Source organism: Olea europaea, unplaced genomic scaffold (genome assembly GCF_002742605.1).
Source record: "Olea europaea var. sylvestris unplaced genomic scaffold, O_europaea_v1 scaffold3372, whole genome shotgun sequence".
NCBI classification, from domain to species: Eukaryota; Viridiplantae; Streptophyta; class Magnoliopsida; order Lamiales; family Oleaceae; genus Olea; species Olea europaea.
In genome coordinates this window covers 13,972-36,701 of record NW_019252717.1, presented here as the reverse complement: position 1 = coordinate 36,701, position 22,730 = coordinate 13,972, and the positions used below count along the sequence as shown (strand labels likewise).

General features: G+C 33.8%; 1 protein-coding gene across 1 annotated transcript; it reads left to right on the top strand.

The window, feature by feature from the left end:
* The first annotated feature begins 1,542 nt into the window (after positions 1 to 1,542).
* Positions 1,543 to 20,293, top strand: LOC111386014 (cyclin-dependent kinase E-1). The gene is made up of 16 exons (XM_023010443.1): positions 1,543 to 1,979; positions 2,557 to 2,667; positions 6,024 to 6,127; positions 7,663 to 7,705; positions 7,832 to 7,930; positions 9,985 to 10,054; positions 10,217 to 10,311; positions 10,444 to 10,477; positions 10,552 to 10,636; positions 10,780 to 10,857; positions 11,799 to 11,846; positions 12,847 to 12,879; positions 13,023 to 13,131; positions 17,447 to 17,665; positions 17,749 to 17,818; positions 19,782 to 20,293. Exons 1-15 carry the CDS (start codon positions 1,746 to 1,748, stop codon positions 17,815 to 17,817), a joined length of 1,431 nt encoding a protein of 476 aa, XP_022866211.1. The 5' UTR covers positions 1,543 to 1,745; the 3' UTR covers position 17,818; positions 19,782 to 20,293.
* The last annotated feature ends 2,437 nt before the right edge of the window (positions 20,294 to 22,730 follow it).

Genomic DNA, 22,730 nt, shown 5'->3' with positions numbered 1-22,730 from the left:
AAATTTATTATGGAAAATATTACTACCTTTCTTTTTTTTTTTTTTTTTTTTTTTTTTTTTTTTCCCCCTTCCCTTTCTTTTTTTTTTTTTTTTTTTTTTTTTTTTTGCATTTTCACCCTTACCTTTCATCTTTCTTTACGTTGATTATCATTTTCACCAATTTTTAACATAAAATGACCAATATACTCTCATATTTAAATAAAACAAAAAAATAAAGAGAAAAATAAAAAAATAAATTGGAACTTTAGGCCCAAACTTTTTAAAATGTGCAAAATAACCCACCAAAATAACTTTACCTTCTTCCCACACCTCACCGCCATTCCATCGTCACCTGTCGGTCATTTTCAACCACCTTTCAGCCACCAAAACTACTGGATATTGACATCAATGGAAAGCCTTTAACCTCCTCCAGAATTACCACCCAACAACTCTCCATAAATGGAGCAAAGATATTTGAAGAAGTAGCAATTGGAGCTGAAAAGTTTCCATTGTGCAATCGAATTTGATTATAGTTGAATCCAACATTTGTGTTGTAAATTAGCTCAATTGTTTGATGACCCATGGATTTTCCATTATCTATCGAGGTTCTAATTGAACATTTGGAGTACCATATATCCATCAAATTCCTTGGTTATGAATTTTTCGCATAAATTTTTCGCATAAGGTCCGAAGTTCATCCACGAATTCAACTTGTTCTAGGCGAAATTAATCTTGACCCATGGTTGTGCAAGGTGAATCAGAGGAAGACGAGGTTAACCTATGTGGTCCAAGACCATGTGTTGACCGGACGGAGCTGAAATCTGTAATATTTGACTGGTGAAGCTGGTTTGCGACTGGCGGTACTTTTGGAATAAATTTAGATTGTTGGTGTGACGTGTGATTGAATTGAGGCCATGGTTATAATTGACAGGGTCTGGCCAATCATCCGATGGGGGTTCACGATCTAGGTAGTGGCCGGAGGAGAAGATTGTGGGAGTTTTCAAATTTTCTGTGGTTGATTTTGAAAGTTGATTTCGGCAAGATTAATTGGTGTTATGGAAAGTTGTTGGATGGTAATTGTGGAGGAGATTAAGGGCTTTTCATTGATATCAATATTTAGAGGTTTTGGTGGCTGAAAATGGTCGGCAGGTGATGGTAGGGTGGGGGTGAGGTACGGAAAGAAGGTGATGTTATTTTGGTGGGTTATTTGCACTTTTTAAAAAGTTGGGCCTATAGTTGCAAATTTTTTATTTTTCTTTTCGTTTTTTGTTTTATTTAAATAGAAAAATATATTGGTTATTTTATGTTAAAATTTGTTGAAAATAATGTTCAGTGCAAAGAAATGTGAAAGGTAAGGATGAAAATGTCAAAAAATGAAATATGGGAACGTTTTTCACAATAAATTTTTGAGGTAAAGATTATTTGTGCCAATTACCCAATTTTATTTTAAATGAAAGTTTTCAAAACTTCTTACAAATTCTATTTTAAAAATTTTTCAGTTAAACAAATTTTGTAAAAGTTGAAAGTACGCGTTTCTCTGTTTCAGCTCTATTTGAAATAAAATTTTCAGTTAAACAATACGAACCTGAACTTTTTGTCCAGTCAGGCAATAGCTAAACCAGAGAGAAGAAATCAAACGAATCGAAACAGTACACCAGATTGGCTTTGAGCAACGATTCCGAAATTAGGGATTTCAATTTCATCAATTTCATTAGCTACAGCTCCAATTGAAGAACAAGTTACTGGATTCATTCACTATATTGAACATGGGGGATGGAAGGGCAAATAATCCGAATTCCCATTCTAACAACAATAGCAGTAGTAACAAGCCTGAGTGGCTGGAGGAGTACGATGTGATTGGGAAAATCGGGGAGGGTACTTATGGGTTGGTTTTCTTGGCGAAGGTTAAGTCGAATCGCTCGAAACCCATTGCAATCAAGAAGTTCAAGCAGTCCAAGGATGGCGATGGCGTCTCACCCACTGCTATTCGTGAAATTATGGTAAACCCCCATGTTTGTGTGGCTGTGTGCACGTGTCTACCTGTATATGTCTATGTATTCATGCGCAGGTAGAGTACTAATTTCTTTTAACTCATTAGAGCTGGTATGCTTTGCTTAAATCTACAAAAGAAGCAAAATTTTCTGTTTGGCTTCGTTCGGCTGTATCACCATTCATGCTGTCACAAGAAGTTATAAAGAAGCCATATTTTGGCTTCTTTTGTTGATATAAGCAAAGCCAGGCATGCTCTTAATGTTGGTAAATAAGTGGTATCCGGGCAAGAACAAATATTTTTAGAAGAAAGAGTTGGTGGGGTTTTTGGATTCTGATTGGTCAGAATATTTCATGAAACACGGCAATATATTCTGTATTATTTTGCAATTTTTGTCTTGGTTCCTTGGCAGTTGAAGTTAAAGGATTTTGTTGGAGAATACTTTCATTTTCTTCTTTGGTTTCTTTTGGCATTTGTTTTAGTAATAAAACAGAATAAAGAGAGCAAATTTTTTTTTCCTGAATCTTCTTCAATCTAGGATTTTTTTTCACTTGGTAGTAAAATATTTTATGGGTTTTATGATGCAGTTGCTTCGGGAGATCTCACATGAGAACGTAGTAAAACTCGCGAATGTGCACATCAATCACGCCGATATGTCACTTTATCTAGCATTTGACTATGCAGAGCATGATCTTTATGTGAGTATACATTTCTTATAGTTGCTGAATATAAGTACATGTGTGATCTTACTCTTTAATGCATTTACCAACCTATACTCTGTTTATCATTTTCTAGATTGTGTTGATGTTTGAAATTCCCACTAGAATGCGTTCTGCGAGTTCTAAGAAGGAATTAACATGTTGATAGGATAACATCAAGATAAATGCATTGGTCACATCTATGATTGGGACATTACCTATGGTCTTTTGACTTTTTTAATGTGAACAAACTTGGTATGTAACTCATTAGTATCGTGAGTATTTTTGCATTTGACCTATTTTCTAATTTGAAGAACATATCTGTGTTATGTACACTTGCGTAAGCAAATAATGATGGTATTTGAATTTATTTATGAAGATATTTGGATAGGGATATTGCGAAGAAAATTTGTTTTATAATACATCGGATAATTTCTTAGGCAACGGCCATGACTGTATGTCTTGAATTTTCTTTGGGCCGGTTGAGACTCCTTTTGAGCTGATTTAAGTGCATCAAGTATTCCAAGGTGGTGCGACCAAACTCACATTTCTTTCGATTTGCACGCAACTTCTGCTCCTATAGGACCCGAAACACCATTCTTTAAGTGTTCACAATGCTCCTTCAATGTCTGGCTATAAACTAGTATGTCTTTAAAGAAAACCAATACACATTTACTTAACAACCCCTTGAGCACTTTATTCATCAAGGATTGAAATGTCGCCGGTGCATTAGTAAGCCCAAACATCATTACTAAAAATTCATAATGCCTATCTTGAGTTCGAAAGGCTGATTTGTATTCATCCTCCGGCCTTAAGGCGTATCTGGTGATAACCTGATTTCAAATCCAGTTTGGAAAAAATGGTGGCGCCATGCAGCTCATCTAGCAACTCGCCAAAAATCGAAATTGGGAAGCGGTCAGGTATGGTGGCTCGATAATACATGCAAAATCTCCATCCTCCATCTTTTTTCTTCACCAACAGTATCGGCCTGAAAAGGGACTACTACTTGCTTGGATTATGCCTGCCACCAGCATTTTTGATACTAGTTTCTCTATCTCGGCCTTTTGTGCATGGGGATATATATATATATATATATAGGGCCTTACACTAATGGGTTTACCCCCTTCCTTTAGGGTGATTGCATGCTTATGACCTCGCAGAGGAGGTAGCCCTACTGGTGACTCAAAGACTGCCATATACTTTGCAGTTAACTCTTGCACCGGTAGTGGAATGTACGAATCAGCTAGTTGCCCCTCCACCTACACCGAGCATAGCTCCACTACAACTTCTTCACCCTCCTTAGGTAAAGTTTTGATTATTGATTTTAGTGAGACCAATGAGCCCTTCTTCTCCTTTTAATGTAATAGCGCTCTTCCCTAGAGCTATTTTCATCTCTAATGGCTTCCAGTTAACTTGAACCGTGCCCAAGGTGCTAAGCCATTGCATTCCTAGTATTATATCCGAGTCTATAGGTAAATAGTCCTGCACATTCGTTCCCCTTCTCATGCTCCAAGAACTGTCCGATGCTCGACCCTCGCGGGAATTAGAGTAGTTACTCCTGATTTGTGGTCGCTCCCATTCCTTCACTTTTTGTTAATCCTATTGTTCCTATCCTCCATCGGCTGTGCCATATCCATGATTTGTGAAAATCCTGCTGGCCATGCCAACAACACCTCTGTCGCACTTTCTCTTCCAACTCGTTAATGAAGACCTCTTCTAGTGTGTTCTCACTTGCATTCTTCAGGGGTGCCGACATCGCTTCAAACTTTTCCCTATACTAGGTATCTCGAAACCTTTCCAGTAATCTTTGCTTGGACTTTTTTTTTAAGTTATGACTTTCGTGAATTTTGTGGATTTTTTTATAGATTTGTGATTGGACCTGCTTAGACCAAGAAAATTAACTCGACTAGATGCAACAAATTCAGCTGAGTTAAACCTCTAGAAATTGAACAATGGACTGAATTGAAAAGAAATAACAAGGTAGGTTTCGAGAGCTGCCCCTCTCCTAATGATTCAGGTCTTTCCTCTTTTCTGAATGAATATTCAAGCACTTTTCTACGCTATTTATAGACTCATAACAATCGTGACTCAATAGATCTAACAACTAGTATTCCCTCTAACTTCCTTCCACGCTCTTCTTGTGACGTCGTTGATAAGTGTACCATGCAGGAGGCTTATCAATTTGTAAGGAATTAGTGGAAGTCGTAAACTTTTATAGACTTTCATTTAAAACTTTTGTAGACTTATGTAGAATTCAAAAGATTTTTGAAAACTTTCATTTGAAATAGAATTCATGTGAGTGTAGTGTAATAGTGTAAAATCCTTATATACGAGGTGGTGGCTTCCACAATTCTCTTTCCCCTTCCCTTCCCTTCCCCATATATGTGTGTGTGTGTGTGTGTGTGTATTATAAATTTAATATTCAGTATTATTAATATAACATACCTTTGAAGAATAAATAAAAAATCAATATGAAAATTTAATTATAAATTAATCTATACAAATTCCAGCAATGTTGTGCTTTGCTAACAGTTTAACTTAATCTTAATTTCTTCTTAGGGAATGTTATCCTGGAAGATACATTGTGGATTTACAAGATTCATATGCTTTCTCAAAATAATGACTTGGAACCAAGCAAGATGTCTCATTTATTGGGTTTGCATGATTGCATCATGATAAACAGAAATATAACTTATATGGGCCTTTCTCCTTTTAGGTCTAACATCCCCCATTTGCAGTTGGTGTCGGTTCCTTTGATTTTAGTTAAATTCTTTTACATTTTGTTGGCTATAATTTTTTATATTTTTAGTTTTTTTCAGTCCATCACAACTTTTACCTTCTCCAGGTACCTGTTTAACCTATGAAAAATTGTGAAACATGCTTTAGTTAATGGAGAAACCTACTTTTATAATGAGAACCTTTGCCTTATTCAAATTCAGTTCAATAGAGAGTGGTGAAATTTGGTTTCTGATCTAAGATTTATTACATATTCGACAACATCCATAAACTCAGTCTTACATTTCTTTACGTGTTCCAAGTTCAGCGAATTTCTTGAATGTGAATTTTTTTGTATTTTTGGTACCACTATGAATTAAAGCTCATTCAGACGTTTCTTGTTAGGATGAAAGATGAAATCTGTAAATAGCAAAAAGGCCTCATAGATATGGACAATTTTTGTATCTTTTTGTAAATTTTGAACCTTTCGCACGAATGAATAGTCATTGGGCATGGCATAACATATATGGATTAGCGTACACTGATTTTAAGAGAAACATATTTAACTTTTAATTAGGTTTTCTGGTTTGATGACTCTATCACTGTGTGCTTGACCCCTTCTGAGTTCTGAATCATCCCAGGAAATCATCAGACATCACAGAGACAAGGTGAACCAGGCAATCAATCCGTACACTGTCAAGTCTTTATTGTGGCAGCTTCTTAATGGTCTAAATTATCTTCACAGGTTATTCACGATTACGAGAATTATCTGCTTAATTATTGCATTTACACTGCTCCTACTTTTATCTCAAATGACTATTAAATGAATCAAATCTTTTTATTGAACAGTTGAGTTGATTTTATAAGGTCCGGAACTAAACTTGTTGTATTTGGTTAGGACGAAAGCTAGAATTTTTGAAACCTCCCTTTTCATTTATTTTAAATAGTCTTTGTAACTTCTTTTATAGTGCAAGGCTTTGGGTTCGCTTAATGGAACATCATTGGGTAATTTGAAATGAAGTTGAAATACTCTATTTATTTGCTAATACTTTGTGATGCCTTCTTTTGACCTCCGACAATAACTTATGTTGCTCTCCTTTCTGTCTAGAAAATTTTGCTTGTGAAAAATTAGACTCCTAGTCTACTATCTATTTCGCAGCGACACTGTTCTTTTCAAAAACTTATATTGGCATTAATTTTTTCTCTTGACAAGTTAATTTGGACAAAAATTGAAATATAATGATATCATTATATCGAGAGACCCCAACTCAATTTTGCATCTTAGATAATTAATCTTTCAATTTTCTTAGTGAACACATGATTCTATAATGATTGGCTGACCTTTATGATTGAATTATCTTAAAGGTTCCCCTCTATTTAACATTGAAGTTTGAGTTAATTTACACCGAATAAATAGAAAATAAACTCAAAGCACAATGTTAAATACTTTGTTGATGAAGAAGTAAAATGAGTGGACCACGGGAAAGACACGTTAAGAACAAATAATGATTTTGGAGTAGAAGTAAACAGTGTCTATATTGGTTAATAGGGCAGAAGTGAGATTAACATTCCCTTAATGAGATGTATTTGGTTGGAGTAAGGTTACATTTTGTGGACTTTTATTAGTAACCTGAGTATGTAGTGTTCAGATGGAGTGGAATTCCAAATTTCGAAAGCCCAATATCTACCTTTGCACTTTGTGGGTATGCATGTCTCTTTTGGCATCTGTATAGATGTGTGGGGTTCTGTTTTCTGGATTCTCTTTTCAATCTAGTTGATTATCATTGATTTTTACAAGAAAATTAATCATATTTTTATTTTGTCTTGATATGGAGGATATATGGTTCTCTACTACCACCACCACAATGTTTTGAGCACTACATTATATATATGTATGCATTTTTTTTTTCACCAAAAGGGGTTTTTTAATGTTTATTTTTTGGAGAATGTGTGGTTAAAAAGTATGAAAATTTTTTGGGTTTATGTGCAAATTTTTTTTATTGGGAGAACCTGTGGTTATAAATGAGTTTTAAAAAAATGAATTTTTGGATAATGGGGCTTGAACAAGGGTTAGATTTCTTGCTAAATCTAACTTTCTTTTCAGAGAAAAAGGACTCATTCAGGATTTCTATAGAATATCTTGAACTTGTCACAGAGATTTAGAATAGTAATTGGAGCCCTTGATAGTTCTATGGGAGAATATTAGGATTTATCATTTACATGAAAATATTGCTTTGTTATAACTCATAACATAGTCTTGCTGAATTCTTATTGCTGCAGTAACTGGATTGTTCACCGAGATCTAAAGCCGTCAAATATCTTGGTAGGATCATGGCATTTTAAAGCTACTTTGTGACATTATTTTTCCTTGTTAATGTACAATTTAGAATATATGCATTAATACCTTCAGTTCTATAATTTTGATAGAAAATTCCAAACTTTTAACCAGGTAATGGGTGATGGAGAAGAACAAGGAGTAGTAAAAATTGCTGATTTTGGCCTTGCAAGAATTTACCAAGCTCCTTTAAAGCCACTATCTGAAAATGGGGTAAGACATTTACTGCTTCCTCTCTTTTTTCCTTTTATTTTCTAAATTTCTTCTCTTTCCCTTTTTGAAAATTTAATTTTTGATAGATTAAGCCCTTGTTTGGTCCTCGTTTCTCAAAAACGAAGAATGCGTTTAGATGGGTATTTGTATTTGGGTAGGTTTTGTGTGATTTTATTAATTTATTTAATGTGAGAAATTTATAAGTTCATTTTCCTTGTTTCAAGTTTTTTGTGAAAACACTCAAAAGTCAAAAAGTCATTTTGAGTTTTATATTGTAAAATTTTCCTTATTTTTGGAAGCTCATTTTTGAAAATAACCACCACACACATTTTGTGTCTTTTAGAAAACTGAAATTGAAAATGGCCTCAATGGCAAACTAAACACACTCTAATTTTTCCCTAAACACATGTTCAATCATACATGTCAAGGAACCCACAAATTTTATAACTTTAGCTACACATTTAACCTACTTTTATCAAAATCTACTAAAAATCTAATTTTTATCCAAACCAAGCAGGGGCTAAGTCTTATACTTTGTTTTAGGCTGTTCAGTTAGTCCTATTGTAGCATGTTCCATCTTTGAAGGTCTTTGTTTCGTACATTTATACACTATTAACACCCTATAGTACGGATGTGTCTAGTTGGTTGATCTCAGCAACAAAAAAAAGGCCTTTTCCCTGTTGAATTTGAATGTCACTACAGGATAATATTTGCCCATTCTATATTCCGAAAGATCCATTAAAATTAAATCCTCTGCAACCGCTCCATTTCTTGGCATATATTCTCAGTTCTTGTTAATCAATTTTAATATGGCCATCCATCCATCTTAACATGAGGGTCTCTACCATCTTGATTCAAGCAGTGACAGTGGCAACAAGAATGACTGCTTACTGGAATCTTATCCTTCAGTAATATTTTCTTGCAATGAAGACCAAATTTGGCAACATCCTTTATGCTTAGGATCCACCACCTTGGTGTTTGTTCTGTATCGAGTAATAAGAAAAACCTTCTTCATGTTTCTTTTCTAAACGTACTTTTTGATTAATTCACCCTCTCAAGTCTTATGAAATAAGCTTCAGTCTCTGTTCTCTTAGAGTTTGTACTTGGATTTCATGGTTTTAGTAAACTTCCTACCAAAATGTATAGTTGCAGGGATAGAAGAATACTTAGAGAGAGAGAGAGATTTTGTATAGTTGCAGGGATAGAAGAATACTTAGAGAGAGAGAGAGACTCAAAGAAGAGTGTCAAAAGGAGAGGAGAAAGTGTGGGGTAAGTATAGAGAAGAGAGAACCAAAGGGCAGAAACCACTTTTTTAGGATTTCTAACCTGGCAACTCCTTCAGGTTGGAGTAGAGCAAAATTTATGGGGAACTCAATAACCCCAGGCTTTACACTTTCCACATATCATCACTCAATAGGACCTAAAAGGATTGGCACAAAGAAACATCATTAGGAAATTACGATCTACCTAAATTAATAATAGAAAACAACCACATTCAAATAATGACCACAATATCCAAAACATAAGGATTATGACTTAAAAGATCAAACACATCACCAACGTAATTGATGCAGGACAATGACATCTCAAAATTATTTCACAAGTTTCCACGTTAAATAAGGGTTTGTGAGGGACCTGTTTATTGCAAACAAGAAAAATATCAGTGGTTTGCCTCATCCATTAAAAACGGTAAAATGGAATTTTAGAATTTGGAGGGATGAGTAACTTAGGCTAGAATACTTGCAATATAAGCTTTTGCATTTACTTTGTTCTGTTCTTTAATTGACTTAAGAATTTATAGTATGAATGGACTTTAAGAGATGTAATATGCTCTGAAATATTTTGATACGAAATTCTTATCGATCCCTCCATGAAAGGAAGGACTTATTCTTTTTCTTTTCATGGACAAAAATTACTGTACTCAAAATGTGGTCAGCTACGTTGAATTGTTGCTTTTGTAAAAATAGAATTTCTCAATCAGATTTATTTTCTCTTCTGCGTTGCTATTATTATTGCTGTATTCATAGATTGTTGTTTTCTATCGTGGATTATAGGTTGTGGTGACCATTTGGTATCGTGCACCTGAGTTACTCCTTGGTGCAAAACACTATACAAGTGCCGTTGGTATGGCAGTTTGATCCGTTCTGTCATTCTCATAGCGACCTTATTATCATCTCATTATACAAACAAAATATGGTTCTTATACTGCAAAAGAAAATACGCATCATAATTAGACATTTTAGCGGTTTGCTAATTTTTCATATCTTTCAAATTGATAAAAAAAAGACATGTGGGCTGTTGGCTGCATATTTGCTGAGCTTTTGACTCTGAAACCACTATTTCAAGGGCAAGAAGTAAAAGGAACTATTAACCCATTTCAGGTATGATATTTTATTTTCTGTTTATTTCTGTTACCTTTGCAATACAGACGTATTCCAATCAACAGCTTGCTTATTATTTAGCATTATCTCTGGCTTCTTTTACTTGTCTGAAAATTAATTTTTATAATGCAGCTCGATCAACTTGACAAAATATTTAAGGTCCTAGGTGAGAATGTTTTTAGTCAACCTCTTTTTAGAATTTGTTCTGGAACAGTAGTTGATAACGGATTGTGGCATTAGGTCATCCAACACAAGAGAAGTGGCCTACACTAGTGAACCTTCCACACTGGCAATCTGATTTACAACACATTCAAGGCCATAAGTAGTATGTTATATTCGTTTCCTTCCATGTTCTGGATTTCAGTGTTTTCGATAGCTATAGTTGGTTGGTCTATTTTCTAAACAACCTTTAGCCAATGGCTTCATGATCCTTCTTTTCTTGGGATACTTTTGCTCCTCTTCTTGCAGTGAAACTGCTGGTCTCTACAATGTAGTTCATCTCTCTCCCAAAAATCCAGCATATGACCTCCTCTCCAAGATGCTCGAGTATGGGTTTCTCTCAATTTGTGCATATTTGAATTTTCTTTCTGTTTGCCAAGAAATACTTGATAATGATGTTTGCTGAAAGAGATTAAGCCCCTGTTTGACAATCATTATAAAGATTATTATTATTATTATTATTATTATTATTATTATTTTATTTCTTTTGGGGGGGGGGGGATGAGTTTTTGAATAGTGATTTTTTGGAGAATGTGGTTAAAAAGTAAAAAAAAAATTGGGTTTACGTGAAGAATATTTTAATGTGAGAATGTATGGTTGAAAATGAGTTTGAGAAAAAAGAGTTTTGTTTTAATGGTTGTCAGTTAGGGGCTAAGTTATATGAGATATTTTGCCCTAGAATTGTAACTTTATTCTGTAAGAAGTATTTCAGGAGCTGGAAAATTAGATTTTGGATCCAGTTCTTGAATGCATAACAGCTTTGTTTCTCTGAACCCAAGAGCAAAGCGTTTAGCATATATATGTGTGTATATACACACACACTCTTCCAGGGTTTACAAAGTGACCCCCCTTAAATAGAAAAGTGTAACAGAAATGACACTGTCAGGAAATTCTCCAGCTTCCATAGCATCCTACCAACTGTATCTTTCATGCTATGCTTAACATCAGGAAAGCAATTAGTCAACAGCATTACTGTATTTCCATTATATATTCCTAGAAATTGTAATGATAAATTCAGAACTGTTTCCCTTCGAATATGCTTATTATCCTAAGTCCTCATTGTTGGCTGCATGGATTTACATTGAATAACCTTCTCTCTCTCTTTCTCTTTGCCCTGATACTGATTGGATTCTTGGCTTCAGTTTATATGTCTCCTTTCTTATATTTACTTGTACGTCATTACATGTCGCATCTGGTTGTTCGCATTATTGAACAGTTATTGATTATTTTTTGATCAATGACATGCAATTTGTGGTTCTTATTTGCAGATATGATCCTCAAAAAAGACTAACAGCTGCACAGGCTCTTGAGCATGAGTATGTACTCTTTCCTTCTCCCCCCACCCCTCCATCCTTATACCCCCACGAAGGTACAAAGTGATGTGAACATCATCTAGAAGTGACGAGCATTCTGCTAGGAGTTTTTAAAGCATTCGTTGATGGATTTACTATTAACTATTTATGATCAGAAACTCCTCCATTTCAACTTTCTGAAATTCACTGTGCCTGCCTGTAATTGAAGTATTCCTGGTTAATAAAATATAGGCACGCGACATCGTGTCAGTAAAGACTCTCTTCTAGCATTTCTGTCTTTTGTCTTCAATTGTTGATTCATCTTCTACTGTGATTGGCAAGTTTTAGCTCATAAATCAGTACAGTGCGCATCATGAAACATTGCCAATGGATTTTTGGTTGATACTTGCTGGTCTTTATGTTGAGCAGAGTTTTGATATGAGAAAAGTGAGCGTACATGTACGTTCGGAGAGTTTCAACTTTTAATTTTAATTGAGGTGTTCATTAACTTTCCAACTGTTATTTGGGCAAAAAGTGGTGTTTGATTTATGGGGCGTGTGATTTTTTCTTGTCTTCTTTTATATTTATTTATTTTAATTTTTTTCCCCAAAAACAAAAATCTGTATTTAGTAGTACATGTATTTATTTGGAGAATTTCAAATTCTAATTTGAATTGAGGTGTTTAATAACTTATCCAACTGTTATTTGTGCAAATAGTGGTGTTTAATATTTGGGGTATCTAATCTTTTGCCCCCCCCACACCCCCCGAAAACTAAAATCTGTGTTGGGTTAGTTGATTTTGACCTCAGTTGTCTAGCCAAATTGAGCATAACAAGATATTTAGAAGTCAGCTTTTTGTTACATACATACATATATGTATATGCGTACATATATGTCATGTACATATATGTTTTCTTTGTCATGAAATGTGTTGTAGTAATGACCATGATGGACATTAGTGCATAATCAATCACCAGCGTTAACCTTGCAATTTAATAAGCTTTCGCTTTTTCCTAATTCACAGGTACTTTCGGATGGAACCTTTGCCAGGATGCAAGTATGTAGTGATTTTCTTGCTTAGATCTCATTGTATGGAAGTTGTATAACTGATGACATGCATAGTAACTTTTGTTCATTGCTTCAGTTACAATTGTACATGTCCATTTATATTTTGATCGAGTAATTAGTTGATTGTCTCAGTGCACTGGTACCTCCACAACCAGGAGAGAAAGTTGTAAACTACCCAGCTAGACCAGTGGACGCAAGCACTGATATTGTAGGAACAATTAGTCTTCAACCTTCTCAGCCGGTATGTCTACTAATGTTCAGTTTGTTGACTGCTTAAATTTGAAACTACACAAAATTTCAATTCTAATGTCACGAAGAGCAAATTGCTACCGATATTTTTATCACTAACAGTTGAGTGTTCCAGAATGATGTCACACGTCCTAATTTGCTGCAATGAAATATGTCTTCTAGAGGCCTGCTGCTGCAATACTAGGTTTTTTGTTGCCTAATATGCATTACGTTAAAAAATGAGCAGAATCTATCTTAAAAAAGTAACCTTCATTTTTTGCTTTAGAAAGCATATTTATTGTATGAAACAAGAAGTCTACTCCTAGAGTACATTGGTGATTCTCATTTGGGCAATTCCAATGATTCACATTCCAGGTTATAATGTGGTGAGTTAAGTTTGAACCATTCATACGAAGAGCCATAGCTGAGGTGGGTGACACAGTTAGCGCTAAAATATGTTTTGGAAGTGAGCGGACACATTGCTGACCTGCATTGGATTGAGAAATTTCTTGGAAGTTGTGGAAATTTGAAAACTTGATCCCTTGTGGAAACATTTAATAAATCTTTAGGACAAACATGGGTTTTTATGAAGGATTTACAGCTGCTGTCTTGAAGTTTAGGCTGATATTTGTTCCTTCTTTTATCTTATAAGCTATTAGACTTCTATGATTCAATCTTTTGTTAGGGGCTTCAGAGGAAGGTATTCGTGTCTTCTAACGACACAAGTAAGATTTATGGTTTTTAATTATTTCTGATATATTAAATTTTATAGGACTGCCTATTATTCTTGAATTACATAGATTCGAGTTTCCTTAGTTATTTGTAGGTTCCTAAAGTTGACATTGTTTTTTAATAGAGTTGAGCTATGAAGCACCAATATGACACGTCGACACATGGTTTTCCAAATATGTAATGACACGACACGTCGGCAACACTTTGATTAAATTCTTTAAAATTCTTCATTTATATAGTATAAATTTAATTTTTGTACTTGCAATTAATTTTTTTTGTCGAAAATTTTAAAATATAAGTTTTTATTTGTTATTTAATAATAACTTTGAGTTAAAAAATATATAATATTTTTAATTAAAAAAATGACCACGGCAGAGTGTTCGAAGAGTGTCGGTATCCAATGTATGTCGGGCAGAACATGCTACTTTAATTGAAGTATCAATGCTATAGAGGAATTGAGAAAGCCTACCGGCCTATAAACATCTACATTACGGTGGCAAGGTTGATTATATTTTAGTATATATAATATAATATTTTAATGATAAAGGTAGTTATCAAAACCATAATCATCATTGCTTTTTGTTGATTAGAACTTCTAATAGCATCACCTTTTAGTGTTTGTAATTTCCATTCGATTCATGTTTCATGCCCCCGAAGTCTCATTTCTATTTGATTGTAACTTAAACAAAATATGCTGATATGCCATAAAACTTCTAAATGACACATAATGTTTTTTCGTCATCCTCATTCTCTTTATGTATAAAACTGTGGTCAGCGTTTTAAAAGGCTGGAAAAGGCATGAGATTTGAAGATAAAACCCTGTAGTTGGAAAAGGCATAGAAAAAGGCGGTGAACCAAATTTCGACTGCCTAATGAGGGCCTAGGTGTCAAAAGGCGCACTCCTTTATTCATTTATTTTTTTTTAAGGTTAAACTTAAAAAAAGGAATCATTACTATTGCTTTTTAAATAATTAAAATAATTATTCTTGATCTTAGAATGATTAACATAATAATAAAAATAATGCAACATGCTATTATGCCTACGCTCGTAAGGCTTGTTGCTTGATCTTGCTGTCTTGCCATGCCTTGCCTCTTAGAACTTTGATTGATATATAGAATAAGAATATTTTTTAATTTTATAGAGAATAGCTTTATTAGTTGACATGCTCATAAGTTGCTATATCTTGTGCTTTTAACTCCTTGTGTTACATGTATTATTTAATGGTAATGATCAGATGTCTAGATCATGCGTAAGATTGTATATAGCCATCAAGAGTCACTTCCTTTGTTACTGTTTTAATTCATTCCTCTTTAGAATTTGTCATCATAGAAATTAATTTATTTAAGCTTCATAATTTCGCTATAAACCTTCGAATATTGTTGTCATTGACTTGCACAAATTTTAGAACCTACCTAGTATTTCTTTAAAAAAAGGCTGATTATAAGCACAATTTTGTAATAGGCTTGTAAGCACTTTTTTATAGTAGGCCTCTGTAGAGGGTAGTTTGCATAACCTAAGTACTTCTTTAAAAAAAGTGGGGGTGCCCTTTTCTTGAAATGGATTATAAGCATTTTAACTGCTTATTTTGAGCTTATAGCAATGACAAACACTTCTAAGCTCATATGGGGACTAAAATAACTTAAAAAGTGCTTTTAAGCAATTCTAAATACCTGCCTACACAAAAATGGAATTACTTAAATGTCTTATGAAGCTTACATTATTAATATGCAATCTAGATATTACAATGAAAACAAATCACTCAATCATCTCTAATTAAAGATACTATGATTACTTAATTAAACAATGAATGGAAAATTCCGTAAATTATGTATTGTTTAATAACAATAAAAAGTTACGAGGATCAAATTGTTTAACTTCTATTTGAAGGACCAACATGATATTACTCGAAGAGTGTAGCATAAAACTTTTTAAGATCTACGTTTTATCTCAGCATTTAATTTATTTATTGGAGGAAAGTTCATTGGTGAAGTCTTATTTAATTCAGTTCAAATCTTGCAAGGTTATTATTTATATAGTGAAATCCCATATAATAAATCATGGATTAGAGAAATGAGATCTAGATGCACTTGATTATATTTTCCCGTTGTTTAATTACATTTGTGGTAACTATACTTTACTTCTAGTACCAGTAAAGTAATATTACTTCAATTTTGTTCAATTTGGTAACTACATTTTAATTTGATTCAATCGGGTAATTCCGTCCAATTCCGTCACCTAGACTAATGAAAATCAGTGAATAAGTAGTTAATAAGTGAAGCCAGTCATTTATTTTACTGAAGTTGACATAATTCATGTTAGTAACTAACGGTTACTTGTGATGAACATCATTTATTGACTGTTACATTATCGATTTGTGTCAATGAATTGGACCAAGTTGTTTTAATTGAAATTTAATTAAAGTGTAGTTATCCGATTGAAATCAAATAAAAATATAGTTACTTGGTTCAAATTATACTAAACTATAGGTATTTGATTAAACAAAATTGAAGTACAGCTACCTGATTAATACTAAAGTATAGTTACGCCGAATGGAATAAACCCATTTTTCAATATAAGACCTCCATATATTAATAGATTAGAAATCCAGTTTGTCCCTTAACTTACAAGCATATGTCCCTGGACTTAGAAGACATGCTCCTAAATGCTTCCTAAACTCTTAAATGTCAATATTTCGTCAGTAAACATTATGATGTTCAACCATTAATCACTATTAGTATCTTTGATTGGGCTCACGTGATGCTTATTTTGTGTAACCATCGACACTAGTTTCCCAATTAGAGGATGTCGTTTATGAACAAAAGTTTTTTTTAGCTGAACAATATCTATATTGTTTTGTTTGGTCCCTTTGGTTGAACATTGTTTGAGCCAACCGTGAATGTTTTGGACAATTAATGTGCATGGACATGCCAGATAACCATAACGTCAGCCAAATCAGCCACTTGTTAGTTTCCATGGATGGAATTGATCTACGTCTGATGGTGCAAACATCATGAAGTTTAGTGACTAAATATTTTCAAGTTTAGGAAACGATTGTGAATATGTTCAGGACTAACCAGATTGTTAACTCTATATTGATTGGTACTTAGATATAGCATCAAGATGCAATGAGAATAGAAAAATTAGGGCCCCTGTTTGATCCTCATTTTTGGGGTAAAATGTATTCTGGAATATTGATTTTTTGGAGAATGTGTGTTTAAAAAGTAAGGAACCGTTTTTGAAATACATCTATAATTATTTTATGGAAAAATGTGTGGTTGAAAATGAGATTTGAAAAAATGCATTCTTGAAAACATGGGGCTCAAACAGGGGCTAGATGTGTGGAAGTTCTGATACATGAGGAAAAGGCTCAACTAGAAGTAGGAACTCGTGGGGATTTGGCTTGAAGTAGTATTCATTGAAGGACATAATTGGTATAAAAAATCAAAACCCAATAATTCTTAAGCGCCGTTTATATGGTGTTAATAATAGCAATAAATGGTATTATAAAGCGTACGGTGGAATAACAACATTTAATGTACATGATAGTCTACTGTAAGCAACATGTTTTCTTATCCATGCATAAACTTATTATCAGGTATCATCTGGAAATTCTGTATCTGGGGCAATGTCAGGTTCCCATGTAATGCAAACGAGATCCATGCCTCGGTCAATGCCCATGGTTGGCATACAGCGGATGCAACCTCCGGGTATTCCAGCTTATAACCTTTCCCAAGCAGGAATGGGTGGCGGAATAAATCCCGGCAACATTCCAATGCCGCGAGGTGTTGCGCCGCAAGCTCATCAACAGCACCAGGTTCTATTCAGACGATAAGACTATCGAATATTTAAGGTTGTTTTTCTGCCTAATCAAGATTTATAGTTTATTATTTTGTATAGATGAGAAGGAAAGAATCAGGAATGGGGATGACTGGATACCCTCCACAACCGAAATCAAGGCGCTTCTAAGGTAATATCAATTGCACTTAAAAGGTTTTGCTCCTAAGAGCCAATGTTATTGCTTTAGAACTCCAAGAAAATGTTCAGAAATGTCATAGATCTCCAGCATAGAATGTAATGCCATTGCTTTTGACATCACATATTTAAAAATAATAGGTTATTTATGTTTTTAATGCTGCTAGGCTAGAATCCTGTCTTTCAGTTTATTTTATAAATTTCTGGACACTTATATCCTACATCATAAATTTCAAATCTTATTTCGTTTCTTTGGATTTTTTTATTTTTATTTTTTAACTATCATTTCTCATTGTTCTGTGAAAGAAGGTTCTCCATATTTAATTAATAAATTTCATTGCTTTTAGGGGCCAGCCATGATAGGTAGAAGTTTACCTTTTCTTTCTCTCTCTCTCTCTCTCTCTTTTTAATCTAAAAAATAGAAAAAAATCCATAATCAACAAAAACAGAAAGGGAAAAGAAAAGATTGGTCATCTCACTCTTTGGTACATATCAGTCACCATTCTGATGTTAGACTGTTATATTGAACCAAATATTCTGTTTTATCTCAAAAGCCCTCTATGAACAGGTTTTGTACTAACTTCTAAACTCATTTTTTATATATTCCGTGCCAATGTTTAAGCTACCTGTGGTGGATTGTGAGCAACAATATCATAATTAGTTACTATTACTAAAATTATTTTTCTAACCTAATCTCTATAAGCAGGATGCTAAATGAAACAATTTTTTTATTAGAAATACAAATTATATAGGTAAGCTAACAAAGCCAACATTGGAGAGTTGTGACTAAATCCCAAAGTTGAGGGCCCAAGAGATATGTTGACAAGAATTACTAATGGTTGAGGTTTGAGTTTCAATAAGCATTGATGTAAAGGGACTGATGTACAAGTGTTTAAATTCATATTAGGAATTCAATTCAACTACTGATGTATCCAAATCCCTACAAACAGAATTAATATTATAGTTTTCAATTGAAAAAGTGCAAGAAAGATGATTAGCAATACCTCGAGAAGGGAAAGAAAAGATCTTCGCTTTTAATGAGTGATGAAACTTCTATTTCAATGTAATATATCTTCACAAATACAGAAAGAATGAGAGATTTTGAGAAGAAAATGGATCCCACTTTATCCTGCGTACCTTTTGATTTCCTTATTTTTCTTTCTTTCAGAGGGGTTAGTTACTGATTAAGCAGTGTGAACAGTTCTTATTTTTTTAAAGGTGAGGAACAATCAAATTTGAGAAAGTGCTTTTTGACTTCATTTATTGTATACGATTTTTCATCATTTTTAACTTCTCATCAAAAAGTCAAAAGCCATAGAAATATTTCACTGTTTTTGTCAAAACTCTAGGTGCGAAGTGAGATGTGAAGTTTTCTGTTGCCTTCAGTGTAGGGTTTTTTTTTTTTTTTTTTTGGGGATGGGTTCAGGGCGGCGGCGGTGGGAGGGAGATGGTGGCTTCCTGCACCAACTTTACCTCTTGGCTTGGTTGCTTTGTATGACTGGGAGCTTGCACACAATGACAATAGAAGCAGCATAGGTCACAAGTCCTTTTCAGGAATTGACCCTCTGCTAAATAGTATTAATTGACTTGTGCATTTGTGAATATTTGCAATTATAGTTCAGCACAATCTTTAGTTTATGGTGAAATAAATAAATGTGGTTTAGTAACTCTTTGATGACAGCTATGAATATATGACTTCAAGCTAATGCTAGATACTTGCAGAATCTAAATACTAACCAAATAAATGAATTAAGTAAATAAAGAGTTATTGATATTGAATATTGAACTCAAAGTAAACATGTTCTAGCCACATATTTGAATGTAAAGCATTTTTTATGGGGGTTAATTGTCTTTTTAATTTCGATAATAATTGATATAACTTTTCTATATCTATAGATGAATTTCAAGAAACCAATTGTCTATTGACAAAAGATTCAATTTGTCTTTACATACTGCAGTTTCTTGATTTAAGGGCGATGAAATCTGGATGCTGAATTTACCCGGATTTCAAGTTGAAATGGAACTGGTGTGGCAAGACAACGGTAAACAATGCTGCGTTCCTGATTATGAAAGCTCAAATTATATACTGTCATGAAGAAGGCTAATTCGAGAAAAACAATATTTTTGAACACTTGCCCTAATTGCATGTCCGTAGATTGTCTTGCAAGGGTTGCAGAAGAAGGATAAGTCCCTAGATCTCTTGCTTGCTATGAGTATAATTTGAACATTATTTAGGTTTGACTCCCCTTATCCATGGTGGTATCATTAATGGCTATAGAAATTGGCATTCCCATGAATTCACAGTGTATAAGTTGTATTTCTATTTCGTTTACCTGTTTAATATTCTATTCATAGAAAAATCTATAATCAGTTGTACTTTTAGCATGTACTGCCCGGTGAAGTTTTTCTTTCGAGACACTAGAATCAAGCATGCTGAAGGAATGTCTACTGCCCCTTTTGTTTTCTTTGATTTAAGGTATTAGAAGTCTTATCCTGGACTTTTGAGTTATTGATACGAGTACTGCTATCTATCAGTAGTGTTCGACCCGTGGCAGTGGAGCCCACAGTATGCTATTGCTGATCATTAAACAAACAAAATTGATCACCAATTATGGGATTGTGCTCTAATGCCACACCTAGACTGGTGTTGAACACTATGGCTGATAGGTAGCATTGTTCCATTGATATTATGGAATAAATAATTACATTTGCTTGCTGGAATATCCTCCACTTCAGTGTTTGTGCTTGCTGAAATATCACCTTTAATTCGTAATTTCCAAGAATTCGCTAGTGTTGAAAAGAATGTCTGAGCAATCTGATGAGCAGTCGAAAGTTTGCTATCAAAATTTGTTCCAGATGTGAGCGTTAAACATGAGTTTCTGCGAGTGGGACTAATTCTTGTTGGTGGAGAAATTTGAAGCACCATAATCTTGCATTCTCTTCTTTATATGGTACTAAATGAATGCATTCAATGTAATTGCCAGGCAATTGAACATTTCCTTTATAATTCAATGCGTTCATAGATACTTCTTGTTTACCAAACTAATTCCCCTAAGAACAATTGGATTGCATTAGTACGTTCACGACATTCTAAAATCACATGGAATTATATGGAGCAGACTGGTATCTATAATATTTCAAGGAAGATGCTGGAAAGAAAGAGTCTGCAATGTGTAGAAATTGTTGGGACATTATGAGTACAATATTTTGGAATGTTTTTATCTAAGCTGTAGGGTGTATTTACAATTTTTATATTTTAGAGAATATCTTTAAATTATTTATTGTAAGAATCTTGGAAACTAGAGAGTTGTAGTGTCTTTTTCCTGACCTTTAGATAGAGTTTAATCTCTATAGGACATTCTAAGTGCATCGAAGTATTAAAAAGCCAAAGCAGCCTCCTTCGTAAAGCAACGAACTTGGGCAGGTAAAAGATTTGAATGAAAGCATAGCATGGAGAGCCTTTGCAAATTTTCTTGAAAATTGTTGTATTCAGTACTAATTCTTGTAAGCATTAAAACTTCCCAATTTTCCCTATCTTGTATGTGTGTTCATTGACATTGTTGAGCATCTTCAAAAGTTGAATGCAAATTTAAAACTTCATTGTCATTATACTGGTGACCAAATGAAAATTAAACTTGAATTAGACTCGTAACTATTCCTTTTGGTTTGGTTTCGTGGAAAAATATTTGGTTCAAATGAATGTCTCAGAAATGGTAGAAGCTACGACCAAATTATTTAAGAATTAAGCGGGAAACAAAAATATGTGAAGTCATGGATAATTGGTTGATTTGAGTCGCCTACTGAAAAGAGAATATGATTGGGNAGAATATTATAATAATAATAATAAAGTCCACAAAAAACTCTCTGAGTATGATGGCATACGTTTCATTCAATTTCCCAATTTTACCGTTTACAAACCATGTTTAAAGGACCAAAATGTCCATTCCTAATGGATGCATCAGACAAACCTCTTTTGACTTGCTTTGGAAGGGAACAATGGTCATTAACACAAAAGGCAATAAATTTGATTTGAATGTTGCTTTCTTATCTTTTTACATAAAGACTGAAACATTGCATTAAAAAATGAAAATGGAACCACATTCCTACAACAAAAAATCGATGTTTTTTAAATAATTGTGGGACTAGAAAGGGACTAAATCTAATAAGTCAATCATTACCAAAAAACCTAGAATACCAAAAATATACCTTAACTAATGTAAATTAGCTGCCAAGTATAATACAACTTTGATAGTGTTGAGTTTCTCTTTGTAGTTAATTCCATGTGTTCGAGTGAACTCTTTAGCAACTGACAATGCATTATGCGGGTCTACACTTCCACCGATCTTTTATTTAACATGAAAGATCCATTTGTATCCCAGAGTTCGTTTTCCTTCTGGTATTTCTAAGAGCTCAGTAACATTTTTAGGTGCTTGAAGTTCCTCCCCTATCAGCTGATTTCTATTTTGGGTTTTTAAGAGCTCCATGAATAATGTTTGGAAGTTCTATATTGGAGAGATTATTGTTATTATTAAATGCAAGATAAGGAGAAGAGCCCTTGGAAATGGTAGTGGAAAACATGAATTATTATTATTATTTTTGCTTTCACGGTATAAAGAAGCATTATTATTATTATTATTTTTTTTTTTTGCTTTCAAGATTTTGTCTCCCTTTCAAATAGAAAAAAATCTATTTAGTCTCCTAATTAGGTTAAAAAATCGAGCCTCAAGATGTAGTAAACTAGAATTTAAGTCATAGTGGTAGTGATGGCAAATCGGCTCGGCCCTGTAATCCACGAGCTCATGGCTCGTGAAAGACGAGCTGAGCAGAGCCCACGAGCTGCTCGCGGGCTCGTATTTTTTCAATTTTTTTTGATAAATTTGCACATTTTGAACCTTTTAAAAAAAAAA